Consider the following 17,648-nt stretch of genomic DNA (forward strand, 5'->3'; position numbering starts at 1 on the left):
GTTCTCACTACTTAAAAATGCAAACCTTCTTTCTGCAAAGCAAAATAATGTTGAAATAAGTGCCACTAATCTGCTTCCTGTCATTACCACAGAACCCCCAAGAAATGTCCGTATCACTGATGTTTCAAAGAACTCTGTCAACCTTTCATGGCAACAACCAGCTTTTGATGGAGGAAGCAAGATTACAGGCTACACTGTTGAGAGACGAGACCTTCCAGATGGCAGATGGGCCAAGGCCAGCTTCACCAACGTTACTGAGACTCAACTCACTGTCTCTGGCTTGACTCAGAATTCCCAGTATGAATTCCGTGTCTTTGCTAGAAATGCTGTCGGTTCCATCAGCAATCCATCCGAGGTTGCAGGCCCCATTACATGCATCGATTCTTATGGTAAGCATTTTTAGCAGTTTGAATCCCGACAGTAATTTAACTCAGTATTTTGTCTTACTTTTTGTGGCCCTAATCTGTAGGATAACTTTTACTATGTACATTGTTAGATTTTTAGAAGAAATTATGAATTAGCTGGGAGTCTTAGGAAAATTCCATAACCCCTCCAGGCCTCTTGACTTAACTGTAAAACATGAAATTTGGACTACAGGATACCTAAAGGGCTTTCTGACTTCAACCTTTTATGATTCTTTGATTACATGAGTTGGTGTTTTCACTCTTCTATTTAAAATGTTCAGCATCAATAATTAAAACCATGGTTGAATGCCCAGAGAATATTCCTCTGAAATAAGTGAAAGACTAAACAGAGGCATTAATGATGATAATATTAGCAGCAGCTAACATTTACTGGGTACTTGCCATGAATTCTCTTCCCTAGTTCTAACAGCCTTAAGATAAGCCCATTTTACTGTAGAGAAACTGAGGTTTAGAGCACTTATATAACTTCCCCAACATCAAGCAGCTCATTAATGATAGGGTGGGTATTCAAACAGACAGACTCCAGAATTCTCTCTACATGGCTGTCAGTCCAAAATACTCATACTTGACCATTCTGGAAAATGAGTGGCACATTCAGCTCAACAGTGCTTTGAAAATTAAAATTTCATGAGCGTTAGGTACCCTGTGACACTTTTTCTAAAAGTCCCCATTTTCAAGGAGGAGTCTCTATGGTATCTGGGCAAAAGTATCCACTCCCATCCTCATGCTGAGAATCTCAGGGCTTCTCTTTATGAACCAGGCTTTGTAGACACTAAGTCAGTATTTGTGAGACTGTGAAGCAAGTCAAATTAATTCTGTTTCTCAAAAATTTTAAGCAGCCTGGCAGAAAATCAGTCCAGGGAAGTTTACAGCTCTGTGAGTAGATAATTCAGAATTCAAGGGTCTGATGTGAAATGCCCCCACTTGGATACCAGTGAACTGGGAAGGGAAAATAAAAAGAATCAGAGGTAGTCAGAGGAAGGAGAACTAGAATAAAAGAAAACATATAATGCAGCTTCTGCAATGATGCTCTCACTGCCGTATCCCATTGCATCACTGGAATAAAACACCTGATAGATGTTAAAATACATTTCAAAGGCAGTTAAGTCCCTGTGCAATTAGTGCAGTGTCACTGGGGTACAGAGCTTACTCACAATCTTTCTTCCCCATCTGTGATAAAAGAGTGGCTTGTAAAATTAAATGTAAAATATAAATAGTATTAGAACTACTTCGTGTGTATTATTTAATAAAGGCCAATGGGCTTACTTTGAAGTTGTTGCAATTATTTATTTCATCCTTGTGATTTTCTAAATATTTCTCATCTGTTTTTCTTGCAGGTGGACCCGTAATTGATTTGCCTCTAGAATATACAGAAGTTGTCAAATACAGAGCAGGTACATCTGTGAAGCTCAGAGCTGGCATTTCTGGCAAACCTGAGCCTACAATTGAGTGGTATAAAGATGATAAAGAGTTACAAACCAGTGCACTGGTGTGTGTCGAAAATACCACTGACCTTGCAGCTATACTCATCAAAGATGCAACTCGCCTTAACAGTGGAAGCTACGAATTAAAACTAAGGAATGCCATAGGCTCAGCCTCAGCCACCATCAGAGTGCAGATCCTTGGTAGGTGGTGAATACAGGCCCACATCACATTTTGTTTGCCTAAAACTTAATAATTTTACATTAGAAGCCTTTTAAAATTGACTAATATACCATTTTGTTTTTTCATTCACAGACAAACCAGGACCTCCAGGTGGACCAATTGAATTTAAGACCGTCACTGCTACAAAGATAACTCTTCTCTGGCAGCCTCCAGCGGATGATGGTGGTGCAAAAATCACTCACTACATCGTGGAAAAGCGTGAGACAAGCCGCCTCGTGTGGTCTATGATGTCTGAAAATTTGGAAGAGTGCATCATTACGACCACCAAAATTATCAAAGGAAATGAATACATCTTCCGGGTTCGCGCTGTGAACAAATACGGAATTGGTGATGCACTGGAATCTCACCCAGTGGTAGCAAGGAATGCATTTGGTGAGACATGATTTCATTAGAAAACTAAAATCAAATACTTGAAAATTTAAAAATAAATATAAACTGGGAATTCCCTGGCGGTCCAATGGTTAGGACTTGGCACTTTCACTGCCAAGGCACGGGTTCGATCCCCGGTTGGGGAACTAAGATCCCTCAAGCCGTGCAACACGGCCAATAAATAAATACATACATACATACATACATACCTACATACATACTATTCTGCTAGCTTATGAATATGTTTTCAGAGCTTGATTGACTTTTTCTTGTTCATCATATCGCTTCTCATTATCATCCTTTTCACCAGGTAGAAAGTGTAATAAATGAAACTAATATTCTTAGATAGGATTTGAAGATTAAAGGGTAGAATTTATCAGTAATGTTGATCCTTTGAACTCATTTTCCTCTTCCTTTCTAAACAGTCACACCTGGGCCTCCAAGCGTGCCAGAGGTGACAAAGATAACCAAGAATTCGATGACTGTTGTCTGGAACAGGCCAGTTGCAGATGGTGGTAGTGACATAAGCGGCTATTTCCTTGAGAAACGAGACAAGAAGAGTCTGGGATGGTTTAAAGTCCTAAAGGAGACGATCCGTGACACTAGACAGAAAGTGACAGGACTCACGGAACACAGTGACTATCAATACCGAGTTTGTGCTATAAATGCTGCTGGACAGGGTCCATTTTCTGAACCATCTGACTTCTACAAAGCTGCTGATCCTATTGGTAAGTGTGGTGTCTTCACCTATGTATTCTTTCATGTCGCCAAACTGTACACGATTATGTAATTACGGTATTGTGATTGGCCATGCCAGATCCTCCAGGCCCACCGGCTAAGATAAGAATTGAAGATTCAACTAAATCATCCATCACTCTTGGCTGGAGTAAACCGGTCTACGATGGGGGCAGTGCTGTTACTGGATATGTTGTTGGCATGAGACAAGGAGAGGAAGAGGAATGGACTGTTGTCTCTACAAAAGGAGAGGTCAGAACTACAGAGTATGTGGTATCTAACCTGAAACCTGGAGTCAGTTACTACTTCCAGGTATCCGCTGTAAACTGTGCTGGACAAGGGGAACCTATAGAAATGACTGAACCCGTACAGGCCAAAGATATACTTGGTACGTACCTACTGGTATGATTGTGTTTTTATTTTTTTAATAGAGGAAATCACTCATTTCCTTGCTTTAAAATTCATTGTATATGTCCATTTTATGTCTACAGAGGAACCAGAGATCGACCTAGATGTGGCTTTCAGGACCTCCATTATAGCTAAAGCCGGTGAAGACGTTCAAGTGTTGATTCCCTTCAAAGGCAGACCTCCACCTACTGTCACATGGAGAAAAGATGAGAAGAATCTTGGCAGTGATGCCAGATACAGCATTCAAAACACTGATTCATCTTCATTACTCACTATTCCTCAAGTCACTCGCAATGATACGGGCAAATATATTCTCACAATAGAAAATGGCGTTGGTCAGCCAAAGTCTTCAACTGTGAGCGTTAAAGTGCTTGATACACCAGCTGCCTGCCAGAAACTACAGATTAAACATGTTTCTCGAGGCACAGTCACATTGCTCTGGGAGTCTCCTCTCATTGATGGAGGATCTCCCATAATTAATTACATCATTGAGAAGAAAGATGCCACCAAGAGAACATGGTCTTCAGTGTCACACAAATGTTCTAGCACATCCTTTAAGGTAACAGATTTGTCAGAGAAAACTCCATTCTTCTTCAGAGTTCTTGCAGAAAATGAAATTGGAATCGGGGAACCCTGTGAAACTACAAAGCCGGTGAAGGCTGTTGAAGTACCAGCTCCTATACGCGATCTCTCAGTGAAAGACTCAACAAAAACATCTGTTACCCTGAGCTGGAACAAGCCTGACTTTGACGGTGGTAGTGTCATCACAGATTATATTGTGGAAAGGAAAGGTAAAGGCGAACAAACATGGTCACATGCTGGCATAAGTAAGACATGTGAAATTGAGGTTAGCCAACTCAAGGAACATTCAGTCCTGGAATTCAGAGTGTCTGCCAGGAATGAGAAAGGACTGAGTGATGGTGTCACTGTTGGGCCAATTACAGTGAAAGAACTTGTAATTCCACCGCAAGTTGACCTGTCAGAAATCCCTGGGGCACAAGTCACTGTGAGAATTGGGCATAATGTGCACCTCGAGTTACCTTATAAAGGAAAACCCAAACCATCTATTAGTTGGCTGAAAGACGGTTTGCCATTGAAAGAAAGCGAACGTGTTCGTTTGAGTAAAACTGAAAACAAACTTACTTTGAGTATTAAGAATGCAAAGAAGGAGAATGGAGGGAAATACACCATTATTCTCGATAACGCAGTTTGTCGAAACTCATTTCCCATTACAATCATCACACTCGGCCCACCATCAAAGCCCAAAGGGCCCATTAGATTTGATGAAATCAAGGCTGACAGTGTCATCATATCATGGGATGTGCCCGATGATGATGGAGGAGGAGAAATTACCTGTTACAGCATTGAGAAGCGAGAAGCTTCACAAACTAATTGGAAGATGGTGTGTTCCAGTGTTGCCCGCACAACTTTCAAAGTTCCTAATCTAGTCAAAGATGCTGAATACCAGTTTAGAGTTAGGGCAGAAAACAGATATGGAGTCAGCCAGCCACTTGACTCAAACATCATTGTGGCAAAACACCAGTTCAGGATTCCTGGCCCCCCAGGAAAGCCAGTTACATACAATGTGACTTCTGATGGCATGTCCCTAACTTGGGATGCTCCAGTTTATGATGGCGGTTCAGAAGTTACTGGATACCATGTTGAAAAGAAAGAAAGAAATAGCATCCTGTGGCAAAGAATTAACATATCACCAATATCTGGAAGAGAACATAGAGCTACTGGACTAATGGAAGGCCTGGATTACCAGTTCCGTGTATACGCTGAAAATTCTGCCGGCCTAAGCTCACCTAGTGACCCAAGCAAATTTACCTTAGCTGTTTCCCCAGTAGGTAAGTGACTGAGGATTATTCAACTATATTTAATTCTGCAACTGAATGTGTTAGTGACAACTCAAACACTGCTTTTCTTCCACGTATCACCTTCTCACATATTTCCTTGTCACTAGAGAGCTGGTCAAGTAAAGCAAGGGGGATGATTTTAAATCAGTCTAATAGAGCAATATAAAATTCTTTTTTTAAAGACTCTGATACAAAAAAAATTGCAATTAATGGCTAAAATGAGTTTGGGGGATTTATTTATTTTCCTTCCACTGAAGATTAAGAGTTGATTACAGAAATAATGATGCCTTTAACTTGCATCTAATTTTTAGACCCACCTGGCACTCCTGACTACATTGATGTCACCCGGGAAACCATCACTCTGAAATGGAACCCACCACTGCGTGATGGAGGCAGTAAGATCGTGGCCTACAGCATCGAGAAACGGCAAGGGAGCGATCACTGGACCAGATGCAACTTTAGTGATGTCAGCGAATGCCAGTACACGGCAACAGGACTTAGTCCTGGGGATCGATATGAGTTCAGAATACTTGCAAGAAACGCTGTTGGAACCATAAGCCCGCCCTCACAGTCTTCTGGTGTTATTATGACAAGGGACGAAAATGGTAAGCATTTACAACCAATTTCCAATGTAACTAAGAGCATTCACATTTTTAAAAAATATATATATATATTTTTTGGGCCACTGGTCTATAAAAATGGGAAGAGAAACGTTTCATACAGATTACCAAAGGTTGTTAGGTGGATGAATTAGATTTTCTACCTTTCAGATGAAGAGAAGAAAAAAATGTAATTAGCATCAATTCTTTTTACCATGTCTATTATTTCGTTTCCATATAAATAGCATGCAAGTGGGAATGAGTTTTTAGCTTTGTGATTTCAGTCATTTATAATAAATAAAGAAAAAAAGGTCCCAAGAATAACTCTCCCTCTCGACTGAAGTTACTAAAATACAACACAGGTCCAACAGCACAATTATCAGCTTGCCTGAGTGCAGCTGATGGCCCGGCACAGGAACTTGTTTGAATATGCAGCAGTATTGGGAAGTAAATGATCCGTAAATGTTTCATTTCTCTTTTTACAAATGGAAATGCAAGATTAATAACATGACAGATATAACAAAGGCGATAACCTAATAATATGCAAATGTTTAACCCCATAGTCTAAATTCTTAACTATCAATCCTACTTTCAAAATAGCCTTTGGTATAAGCATTACCCTTTCAGGCTTTATGATATGGTGCTAATGAAAAACATGCTTATTTAAGTCTTTATTAAGCCAAACTAATGCATATTATCTCTTTCTTTTATAGTTGCACCAATTGTAGAGTTTGGCCCTGAGTACTTTGATGGTGTCACTATTAAGTCTGGAGAGAGCCTTAGAATTAAAGCTTTGGTGCAAGGACGACCAGTACCTCGAGTAACTTGGTTCAAAGATGGAGAAGAAATTGAGAAGAGGATGAATATGGAAATAACCGATGTCCTTGGATCCACCAGCCTCTTTGTTAGAGATGCTACTCGGGACCATCGTGGTGTATACAGAGTGGAAGCCAAAAATGCATCTGGCTCCACAAAAGCAGAAATTACAGTGAAAGTACAAGGTACTCCTAAAATAGCTTCTTAATCTTACAATGTACAGGACTTGGATTAAAGACATGCCTGATTGCATTTTAATGGACAAGGAGAAAGAAACTAACTCTGGAACCTTTTTCTTATAGATACACCAGGGAAACCAGTTGGGCCAATAAGATTCACCAGTATAACTGGTGAGAAGATGACCTTGTGGTGGGATGCTCCACTCAATGACGGCTGTGCTCCCGTATCGCACTACATCATTGAAAAACGGGAAACCAGCAGACTTGCTTGGGCGCTAATTGAGGATAATTGTGAAGCCCTCAGCTATACCGCCACTAAACTAATAACTGGCAATGAATACCAATTCCGTATTTCTGCAGTCAACAAGTTTGGTGTTGGCAGGCCACTGGATTCTGACCCAGTGGTTGCTCAAATACAGTACAGTAAGCGACCATTTTTACTAAGTGGTACTATGTCATAAGGTTAACTTCCAAGCAAATGTGTCTAATTGGTGTATTTCTTTCTTTGTTTTCATTTTACAGCTATTCCCGATTCCCCTGGCACTCCAGAACCTAGTAATGTAACAGGCAATAGCATTACCCTGACATGGGCAAGGCCAGAATCAGATGGTGGCAGTGAAATTCAACAGTACATCCTTGAAAGGAGAGAAAAGAAAAGCACGCGATGGGTGAAAGTGATCAGCAAACGACCAATCTCTGAGACAAGATTCAAAGTCACTGGTCTGACAGAGGGCAATGAGTATGAATTCCATGTCATGGCTGAAAATGCTGCAGGAGTAGGACCTTCAAGTGGAATCTCAAGACTAATCAAATGTAGAGAGCCAGTCAACCCGCCAAGTGCTCCCACTGTGGTCAAAGTGACAGACACATCAAAGACAACTGTGAGCTTAGAATGGTCTAAGCCAGTGTTTGACGGAGGGATGGAGATAATTGGGTATATTATTGAAATGTGCAAAGCTGACTTAGGAGACTGGCACAAGGTGAATGCAGAAGGATGTGTGAAAACAAGATATACGGTTACTGATCTACAAGCAGGTGAAGAATACAAATTCCGGGTTAGTGCTATCAATGGTGCTGGAAAAGGAGACAGCTGTGAAGTGACCGGCACCATTAAAGCAGTTGACCGATTATCAGCTCCTGAGTTAGACATCGATGCCAACTTCAAGCAGACTCATATTGTGAGAGCTGGGGCCAGTATCCGCCTCTTCATTGCCTATCAGGGTAGACCAACTCCGACAGCTGTGTGGAGCAAACCTGACTCTAACCTTAGCATTCGGGCTGATATCCATACAACAGACTCCTTCAGCACCCTCACCGTGGAAAACTGCAACCGAAACGACGCAGGGAAATATACCCTTACCGTGGAAAACAACAGCGGTAGTAAGTCAATCACATTCACCGTAAAGGTGCTAGACTCTCCAGGCCCACCTGGCCCAATTACCTTCAAGGATGTGACCCGGGGATCTGTTACATTGATGTGGGATGCCCCTCTCCTTGATGGGGGTGCCCGAATCCATCACTACGTGGTAGAGAAACGAGAAGCCAGTCGCCGTAGTTGGCAGGTGGTCAGTGAAAAATGCACTCGTCAGATCCTCAAGGTCAACGACCTGGTAGAAGGCGTTCCATACTATTTCCGTGTTTCTGCAGAAAATGAGTATGGTGTTGGTGAACCCTATGAAATGCCAGAACCAATGGTAGCCACAGAACAGCCTGCTCCACCGAAGAGACTTGATGTCATTGACACAAGCAAATCCTCTGTGGTCTTAGCTTGGCTTAAACCTGACCATGATGGAGGCAGCCGAATCTCTGGCTACCTGCTCGAAATGAGACAAAAGGGATCTGACTTCTGGGTTGAAGCTGGTCACACCAAACAGCTGACTTTCACGGTGGAGCAACTCACTGAGAACACTGAATATGAATTCCGCGTGAAGGCCAAGAATGATGCTGGCTACAGTGAACCCAGGGAAGCCTTCTCTTCTGTCATCATCAAGGAGCCTCAAATTGAGCCCACAGCTGATCTCACTGGAATTACCAATCAGCTCATAACTTGCAAAGCAGGCAGCACGTTTACCATTGACGTGCCAATCAGTGGTCGTCCCGCCCCCAAAGTAACATGGAAGCTTGAAGAAATGAGACTTAAGGAGACAGATCGAGTGAGTATCACAACAACAAAAGACAGAACCACCCTGTCTGTAAAGGACAGCATGAGAGGTGACTCTGGAAGGTACTTCTTGACCCTGGAAAATACAGCTGGTGTTAAAACATTTACCATCACAGTTGTGGTCATCGGAAGGCCAGGTCCAGTAACTGGCCCCATTGAAGTCTCATCTGTCTCAGCTGAATCATGCATCCTATCATGGGCTGAACCTAAAGATGATGGAGGCACCGATATTACTAATTACATAGTTGAAAAGCGTGAGTCAGGTACAACAGCTTGGCAGCTTGTCAATTCCAGCGTCAAGCGCACTCAGATTAAAGTCACTCATCTCACAAAATACATGGAATATTTTTTCCGTGTCAGTTCAGAGAACAGATTTGGCGTCAGCAAGCCTCTGGAATCAGCACCAATCGTTGCTGAGCATCCATTTGGTAAGAAAAATAAAAATCATATTTCCAAGTCTCTATTATTAAATATTTCCCCTGAATTTTATAAAACTGTATTCATATCTGATACCTTTGCTTATATTTAGTCCCACCAAGTGCACCTACCAGACCTGAGGTCTACTGTGTGTCTGCCAATACCATGTCTATTCGCTGGGAAGAACCCTATCATGATGGTGGCAGTAAAGTCATCGGCTACTGGGTTGAGAAGAAAGAACGTAACACCATTCTTTGGGTGAAAGAAAACAAAGTGCCATGCTTAGAGTGCAACTACAAAGTGACCGGTTTGGTAGAAGGACTGGAATATCAGTTCAGAACGTATGCACTCAATGTCGCAGGCGTTAGCAAAGCCAGTGAAGCATCAAGACCTATGATGGCTCAAAACCCAGTTGGTAGGTATCAGAATTTAAGGGTACATTTGTTTATCATCATCATCACCATCATCGTCATCATTATTGGTACTAGCAAAATTCAGAGTTGCATTTAACCTTATTTTTGCATCCCTTCCAGATGCACCAGGAAGACCAGAGGTGACAGATGTCACCAGATCAACGGTGTCACTGATTTGGTCTGCCCCAGCGTATGATGGAGGCAGCAAGGTTGTAGGCTACATCATAGAGCGTAAGCCAGTCAGTGAAGTTGGAGATGGTCGCTGGCTCAAGTGCAACTACACCATCGTATCTGACAATTTCTTCACCGTTACTGCTCTCAGTGAAGGAGACACTTATGAATTCCGTGTGTTGGCCAAGAATGCAGCAGGCGTAATTAGCAAAGGATCAGAATCCACAGGCCCCATCACTTGCCGAGATGAATACGGTAAAGAATAGTCAATGCTCTCCTTTTAAATTATCACGATTTCTATAACAATAAACTATCATATATTCATTCACATCTATGTTGCCTATGACAGCTCCACCCAAAGCTGAACTTGATGCCAGATTACAGGGTGATCTGGTTACCATCAGAGCAGGCTCGGATCTTGTTCTCGATGCTGCAGTTGGTGGCAAACCTGAACCCAAAATTATTTGGACCAAAGGGGACAAGGAACTAGATCTCTGTGAAAAAGTCTCTCTGCAGTACACTGGCAAACGAGCAACTGCTGTGATCAAGTTCTGTGACAGAAGTGACAGTGGAAGATACACTTTAACGGTGAAGAATGCCAGTGGGACCAAGGCCGTGTCTGTCATGGTCAAAGTTCTCGGTAAGTACGTCAAATGATCTTTGATTTTCAAAGCTTTCTCAAGCGTGGGCAGAAAGAAACACCTTCCTCATTGCTCATCCTTATACCTGTTTCAGATTCCCCGGGCCCATGTGGAAAGCTCACCGTCAGCAGAGTAACAGAGGAGAAGTGCACTTTAGCCTGGAACCTTTCTCAGGAAGATGGAGGTGCAGAAATAACTCACTACATCGTGGAAAGACGCGAGACTAGCAGACTCAACTGGGTGATTGTGGAAGGCGAATGCCCAACCCTATCCTATGTGGTTAAAAGACTCATCAAGAACAACGAATACATATTCCGAGTGCGGGCAGTAAACAAATATGGCCCTGGTGTGCCTGTTGAATCAGAGCCCATTGTCGCCAGAAACTCCTTCAGTGAGTATTAACACTCAAACAGTACAGCAGTTGAAATGTAATGGGATCAGGGAGAAGGGAGGACAGTCATAGCAATAGTGATTTTGTGCGATTCTGATCATCCTTTTATTTTCATAAAAATATAAACAGCTATTCCATCACAACCTGGCATACCTGAAGAAGTTGGGGCTGGCAAAGAGCATATCATCATTCAGTGGACAAAACCTGAATCTGACGGTGGCAACGAGATCAGCAACTATCTAGTAGACAAACGTGAGAAGAAGAGCTTGCGCTGGACACGTGTGAACAAAGACCATGTGGTGTATGATACCAGGCTGAAGGTGACTGGCCTGATGGAAGGTTGTGATTACCAGTTCCGGGTGACCGCAGTAAATGCTGCTGGTAACAGCGAACCCAGCGAAGCTTCCAACTTTATCTCTTGCAGAGAACCATCATGTGAGTTCCAAGAATCATACATAACCCTAATGCCCATCAAAACCACATTACAAATAATTTTCCAACATGCCATTTCCAATAACTTGTAGAATTTGTGAATGGTCTAGAAAGGCATATGCTTATTAGAAGGATCTTAAATACAACCTAAGACAGAAAACATTTCAACTACTAACTACTTCTGTCAATAAGTTAGCAGTTACATTGCTAAAAACTGTTGCAGTATTTTCCAATCTGTGAAAAAATAAATAAACTATTTTACTACCAATATGAAAGGGATGTATTTTGCAAATCTTCCTAAGAAGGGAGAGAATTTTGTTGTAATGATAATAACTACTGAAAAGAATAAAAGACAACATCTCTTTTAAGAGGCTTAGCAGAGCATAAAGTTTCTTGTATTTTAGTAAGTACCTAACAAAATAATTGTCACAAGAGCTTCAGAAGTAAGTGGCAAATCCTTGTACAAAGTTTAAGCCCAAGAACTAAAAGGAATAAATCACTTGGATTGAATCAAGTAGAAGAAACTTATTCCTGTACTTATTAGCAATGTAGAGGTGACAAGTGATATTAACCCTGTTGAAAGCTGAGCAACTAAAGTCCCTGAGAATGGGTACTGTTAGCAATGAGCTTAGCAGGACACAGCATAGCTAGCCAAGTGGCCAGAAAGAAACATCTACCTTTCTAAAGAAGTTTAACTCTTAAAACAATAATAATAATAATAATAGAGCATACAGTGCTATCCTGCAATATCAGAAGAGCCTAGTTACAAAGAGTATCTTGGTGAGTGTGGACAAAGAACAATAATGCCTCAGTGAGTCTTGAAAACCAAAAATACAAATCTCAAGCTTCCTTATTTGTGTAATACCTGCATCCTTATTTTAAAATTTCATAGACACCCCTGGACCACCTTCTGCTCCGAGAGTTGTGGATACCACCAAACACAGCATTAGTTTAGCCTGGACCAAGCCCATGTATGACGGTGGCACTGACATCATAGGATATGTTCTTGAAATGCAAGAGAAGGACACTGATCAGTGGTACCGAGTGCATACCAACACCACAATAAGAAATAATGAATTCACCGTGACAGACCTTAAAATGGGCCAGAAATACTCCTTCAGAGTTGCCGCTGTGAACGTGAAGGGCATGAGTGAATACAGCGAGTCAACCGCTGAAATTGAGCCCATGGAAAGACTAGGTATTTATAATATAAGGTTTTAGGTGAATTATTTTCTCATCACACCTGTTCATGAATTAATTAAGTTTTGACATTTACTTTCCAGAAATACCGGATCTTGAGCTTGCAGATGATTTAAAGAAGATTGTGACCATCAGAGCTGGGGCCTCGTTGCGGCTGATGGTGTCTGTATCTGGAAGACCACCACCTGTCATCACATGGAGCAAGAAGGGCATTGACCTTGCAAGCCGGGCGATCATTGACAACACTGAGAGTTACTCTTTACTTATTGTGGACAAAGTTAACCGGTATGATGCTGGAAAATACACCATTGAAGCTGAAAACCAATCTGGCAAGAAATCAGCAACTGTCCTTGTTAAAGTATATGGTAAGTATTTGTCTTAAAATCAACTATGCTGTGAGTAGATTCTTTAAAAAGATACACCTTAACCTCTGATTATCACCTCTCTAAAAGGAACTATGTTGAGTATATTTTCCTGCCCCCCCAAAAAATCTATCAACCAATCAGGCAAACAGGAAGTATGGCTATTTCATTCTCTTGTTTTAGATACTCCTGGTCCCTGTCCTTCAGTGAAAGTTAAGGAAGTATCAAGAGATTCTGTGACCATTACTTGGGAAGTTCCCACAATTGATGGTGGAGCTCCTGTCAACAATTACATTATTGAGAAGCGTGAAGCTGCCATGAGAGCATTCAAAACAGTAACTACCAAATGCAGCAAGACGCTCTACAGAATTTCTGGACTTATAGAAGGAACCATGTACTATTTCAGAGTGCTGCCAGAAAATATCTATGGCATTGGAGAACCTTGTGAAACATCTGATGCAGTTCTGGTCTCAGAAGTACCTTTGGTGCCTGTGAAGCTAGAAGTTGTCGATGTCACCAAATCGACTGTTACCCTTGCCTGGGAAAAACCACTCTATGATGGTGGTAGCCGGCTCACTGGCTATGTTCTTGAGGCCTGCAAAGCTGGCACCGAGAGATGGATGAAGGTTGTCACCTTAAAACCCACAGTCCTAGAGCACACTGTTATTTCCTTAAATGAAGGTGAACAGTACTTATTTAGAGTAAGGGCACAAAATGAGAAAGGTGTGTCAGAACCAAGAGAGATCATCACAGCCGTGACTGTACAAGACCTCAGAGGTATGTACCATATCACCAAAATAACAATAATAGTAAAGGAAAATGAAGGAAACATTCAGAATTCATGACACTTTGTCATTAGAAATAATACTTATGAATAAATGCCTACTTTTTCTCATAGTGTTGCCAGCAATCGATCTTTCTACAATGCCTCAAAAGACCATCCACGTCCCAGCCGGCAGACCAGTAGAGCTGGTGATACCAATTGCTGGTCGCCCACCTCCTGCTGCTTCCTGGTTCTTTGCTGGCTCTAAACTAAGAGAATCAGAGCGTGTCACAGTTGAAACTCATACTAAGGTAGCTAAATTAACCATTCGTGAAACCACTATCAGAGATACTGGAGACTATATACTTGAACTGAAGAATGCAACCGGAACTACTTCAGAGACCATTAAAGTTATCATTCTCGGTAAGGATGAGAGACCAAGACACAAGCAAGCTGTTGTTGTTTAGTCACCCAATTTTGATTTGAAGTGAAAATTAATCTCCGGGATTTCTTTCTTTTTTTTTTTTCATAGACAAGCCTGGTCCACCAACTGGGCCTATCAAGATTGAAGAAATTGATGCTACTTCAGTGACCATTTCCTGGGGACCGCCTGAACTGGATGGTGGTGCTCCACTGAGTGGCTATGTGGTAGAACAACGTGATGCCCATCGTCCAGGGTGGCTGCCAGTGTCTGAATCAGTGACTAGATCAACATTTAAGTTTACCAGACTCACTGAAGGAAACGAGTATGCGTTCCGTATAGCTGCGACAAACCGCTTCGGAATCGGCTCGTACTTGCAATCTGAGGCCATAGAATGTCGCAGCCGCATCAGTAAGTCCTGGATGCCACCCCCCACTCTGGGTAGAATCCCCAGAGGTAGAGTCCCCACCACAGAGGTAGAATCCCCACCTCTGATCCTAAACATTAACAAGAAGGAATTTGTTCTTAATATACCCTTATGTAAGTAAAAATAGGTCACAAAGTTAATCCCAGCGTCTTTCCAAGGTTTCTAAACCTCCTTTTCTTGGAAGTTTTCAACATGGGTGGGGCTTTTTTTTAATGGAAGAAAGAGAGGAGGAGGGAGTTAGGGAAGGATGGATGGAAGGAAAGGCAGGAGGGAGGACTGGCTGTTACAGTGAGAAACAATACAGAATACATGCTAAATAAATGTTTATAGAATTGAAGAAAATGAGGAACAGCAAGAAAAGTACAAAAATGAAAACATGAGAAAAACAGTTGCAAGGGTCTTATATATACCATTTTAAGATGGTATATACAAGACACACTTATACAAATGTATGAGTCTTCAATTTATTCATGGTGCCATGTTGTGTTTACCTCTGTCTTGCTGCAGATATTCCTGGACCTCCAGAAACATTACAGATATTTGATGTCTCACGTGAGGGCATGACACTTACTTGGTACCCACCAGAAGACGACGGTGGCTCCCAAGTGACTGGATATATTGTGGAGCGCAAAGAAGTGAGAGCAGATCGATGGGTCCGTGTAAATAAAGTACCAGTGACGATGACACGGTACCGTTCCACTGGCCTTACTGAAGGCTTAGAATATGAACACCGTGTCACAGCCATTAACGTGAGAGGAACTGGAAAACCAAGCCGTCCTTCCAAACCCACCATTGCCATGGATCCAATTGGTAAATACCTTTTGTATAAGTTTATTGAGGTATAATTTAATGTGGTAACAGTCACCCTTCTGAAATATAGAATTCTATAAGTTTTGTATAACCACCACCACAATCAAAATATAGAATATTTCCAACAGCTCAAAAAGTTCAGTTGTGTCCTCTGTCATCAATCCCCTCCCCACTCCAACCCCGGGCAACTTTGGGCAAATAACTTTATATTCTTGAGTCTATTTCTCCCTCTTTAAAATGGAACTCACAATACACACCCTATATCACAGTTAAAATTTTAAAGCAAGTTAATATTTCTGGAAGCACTTTAAAAACTGATGGTAAATGTAAGATAGTATTAGTGATTATAAACAAAGCACAAATAAGACAAAGGAAAAACCAAGAGCTTTAAGTAGTGTTAACTGATTAAAATGAATTAAATATTTACAAAATGAAAAATATTCTAATGTTACAGTCCATGTTTCCACAACTCACTGAAATTGTTAGGTGGTGCATTTGATTTTCAACTTTGCAGAAACTTTAACAAGTATGTTTTTGTCTTATTCTTATTCCCAGCTCCTCCAGGAAAGCCACAAAACCCAAGAGTTACTGATACAACAAGGACATCAGTCTCCCTGGCCTGGAGTGTTCCAGAAGATGAAGGAGGATCTAAAGTCACAGGCTACTTGATCGAAATGCAAAAAGTTGATCAATATGAATGGACCAAATGCAACACCACCCCAACCAAGATTCGGGAGTATACTCTCACACACCTACCTCAGGGCGCTGAATACAGATTCCGTGTCCTAGCTTGTAACGCTGGTGGACCTGGGGAGCCCGCTGAGGTACCAGGAACAGTCAAAGTCACGGAAATGCTTGGTAAGACATATGATCATTTACTTTCTGCTATAATTGCCTTAAGACTTATTTCCTACACCCGCCTCCCAAAATGCTAATTGTAACCCTACCTTTCTTCCCAGAATATCCTGACTATGAACTTGATGAAAGATACCAGGAAGGTATCTTTGTAAGACAAGGTGGGGTCATCAGACTTACCATACCAATCAAAGGAAAACCATTCCCAATATGTAAATGGACCAAGGAAGGCCAAGATATTAGTAAGCGTGCCATGATTGCAACCTCTGAAACTCACACTGAGCTTGTAATCAAAGAAGCAGACAGGGATGATTCTGGCACTTACGACCTGGTTCTGGAAAACAAATGTGGCAAGAAGGCTGTCTACATCAAGGTCAGGGTGATAGGAAGTCCCAACACTCCAGAAGGGCCACTTGAATATGACGACATACAAGCTCGCTCTGTAAGGGTCAGTTGGAGACCCCCTGCCGATGATGGTGGTGCTGACATCTTAGGCTACATCCTCGAGAGACGAGAAGTGCCTAAAGCCGCCTGGTACACCATCGACTCCAGAGTCCGAGGTACATCTCTGGTCGTAAAAGGCCTCAAAGAAAATGTGGAGTACCATTTCCGTGTTTCAGCAGAAAACCAGTTTGGAATAAGCAAACCCTTGAAATCTGAGGAACCAGTCATACCAAAAACACCACTGAGTAAGTGCTCTTCCAACCATAACACTGTAAAAATCCTCTCAGTGCTCTTTTGTTTCAAAAGGAAAGCCACCAGCTTACAAGAGTTGGGACTGCACTCTAACACATGTGTTTTCCACTTACATTCCTAGACCCTCCCGAGCCTCCAAGCAATCCCCCAGAAGTACTAGATGTGACCAAGAGCTCTGTCAGCCTGTCCTGGTCCCGGCCCAGAGACGATGGTGGTTCTCGGGTCACAGGCTACTACATTGAACGCAAGGAGACATCAACTGACAAGTGGGTCAGACACAACAAGACTCAGATCACCACCACAATGTACACCATCACCGGGCTTGTTCCCGACGCGGAATATCAGTTCCGCATCATCGCACAGAATGACGTTGGCCTAAGCGAGACCAGCCCTGCTTCTGAACCAGTTGTTTGCAAAGATCCATTTGGTAAGG

At 42.0% G+C, this 17,648-nt stretch overlaps 1 protein-coding gene and 1 long non-coding RNA gene across 3 annotated transcripts in view; one reads left to right on the forward strand and one right to left on the reverse strand.

The window, feature by feature from the left end:
* Window positions 1-17,648, forward strand: part of TTN (titin) — a 285,431-nt gene that overhangs the window by 254,649 nt on the left and 13,134 nt on the right. Inside the window, exons 337-360 of the mRNA XM_082395621.1 lie at window positions 93-389; window positions 1,763-2,050; window positions 2,163-2,462; window positions 2,885-3,187; window positions 3,277-3,582; window positions 3,686-5,452; window positions 5,773-6,066; window positions 6,774-7,061; window positions 7,179-7,478; window positions 7,578-9,644; window positions 9,746-10,048; window positions 10,167-10,472; window positions 10,567-10,857; window positions 10,953-11,249; window positions 11,379-11,684; window positions 12,574-12,879; window positions 12,965-13,246; window positions 13,427-14,020; window positions 14,142-14,429; window positions 14,539-14,838; window positions 15,362-15,664; window positions 16,220-16,522; window positions 16,624-17,208; window positions 17,337-17,642. Coding sequence (XP_082251747.1) covers window positions 93-389; window positions 1,763-2,050; window positions 2,163-2,462; window positions 2,885-3,187; window positions 3,277-3,582; window positions 3,686-5,452; window positions 5,773-6,066; window positions 6,774-7,061; window positions 7,179-7,478; window positions 7,578-9,644; window positions 9,746-10,048; window positions 10,167-10,472; window positions 10,567-10,857; window positions 10,953-11,249; window positions 11,379-11,684; window positions 12,574-12,879; window positions 12,965-13,246; window positions 13,427-14,020; window positions 14,142-14,429; window positions 14,539-14,838; window positions 15,362-15,664; window positions 16,220-16,522; window positions 16,624-17,208; window positions 17,337-17,642 — 10,980 coding nt within the window. The remainder of the gene's footprint in view (window positions 1-92; window positions 390-1,762; window positions 2,051-2,162; window positions 2,463-2,884; window positions 3,188-3,276; window positions 3,583-3,685; window positions 5,453-5,772; window positions 6,067-6,773; window positions 7,062-7,178; window positions 7,479-7,577; window positions 9,645-9,745; window positions 10,049-10,166; window positions 10,473-10,566; window positions 10,858-10,952; window positions 11,250-11,378; window positions 11,685-12,573; window positions 12,880-12,964; window positions 13,247-13,426; window positions 14,021-14,141; window positions 14,430-14,538; window positions 14,839-15,361; window positions 15,665-16,219; window positions 16,523-16,623; window positions 17,209-17,336; window positions 17,643-17,648) is intronic.
* Window positions 1-17,648, reverse strand: part of LOC309630434 — an 86,857-nt gene that overhangs the window by 50,977 nt on the left and 18,232 nt on the right. The gene's annotated exons all lie outside the window — the stretch shown is intronic.

The sequence above is a fragment of the Balaenoptera borealis genome (assembly GCF_965194805.1).
Source record: "Balaenoptera borealis genome assembly, chromosome: 6".
Taxonomy (NCBI): domain Eukaryota; kingdom Metazoa; phylum Chordata; class Mammalia; order Artiodactyla; family Balaenopteridae; genus Balaenoptera; species Balaenoptera borealis.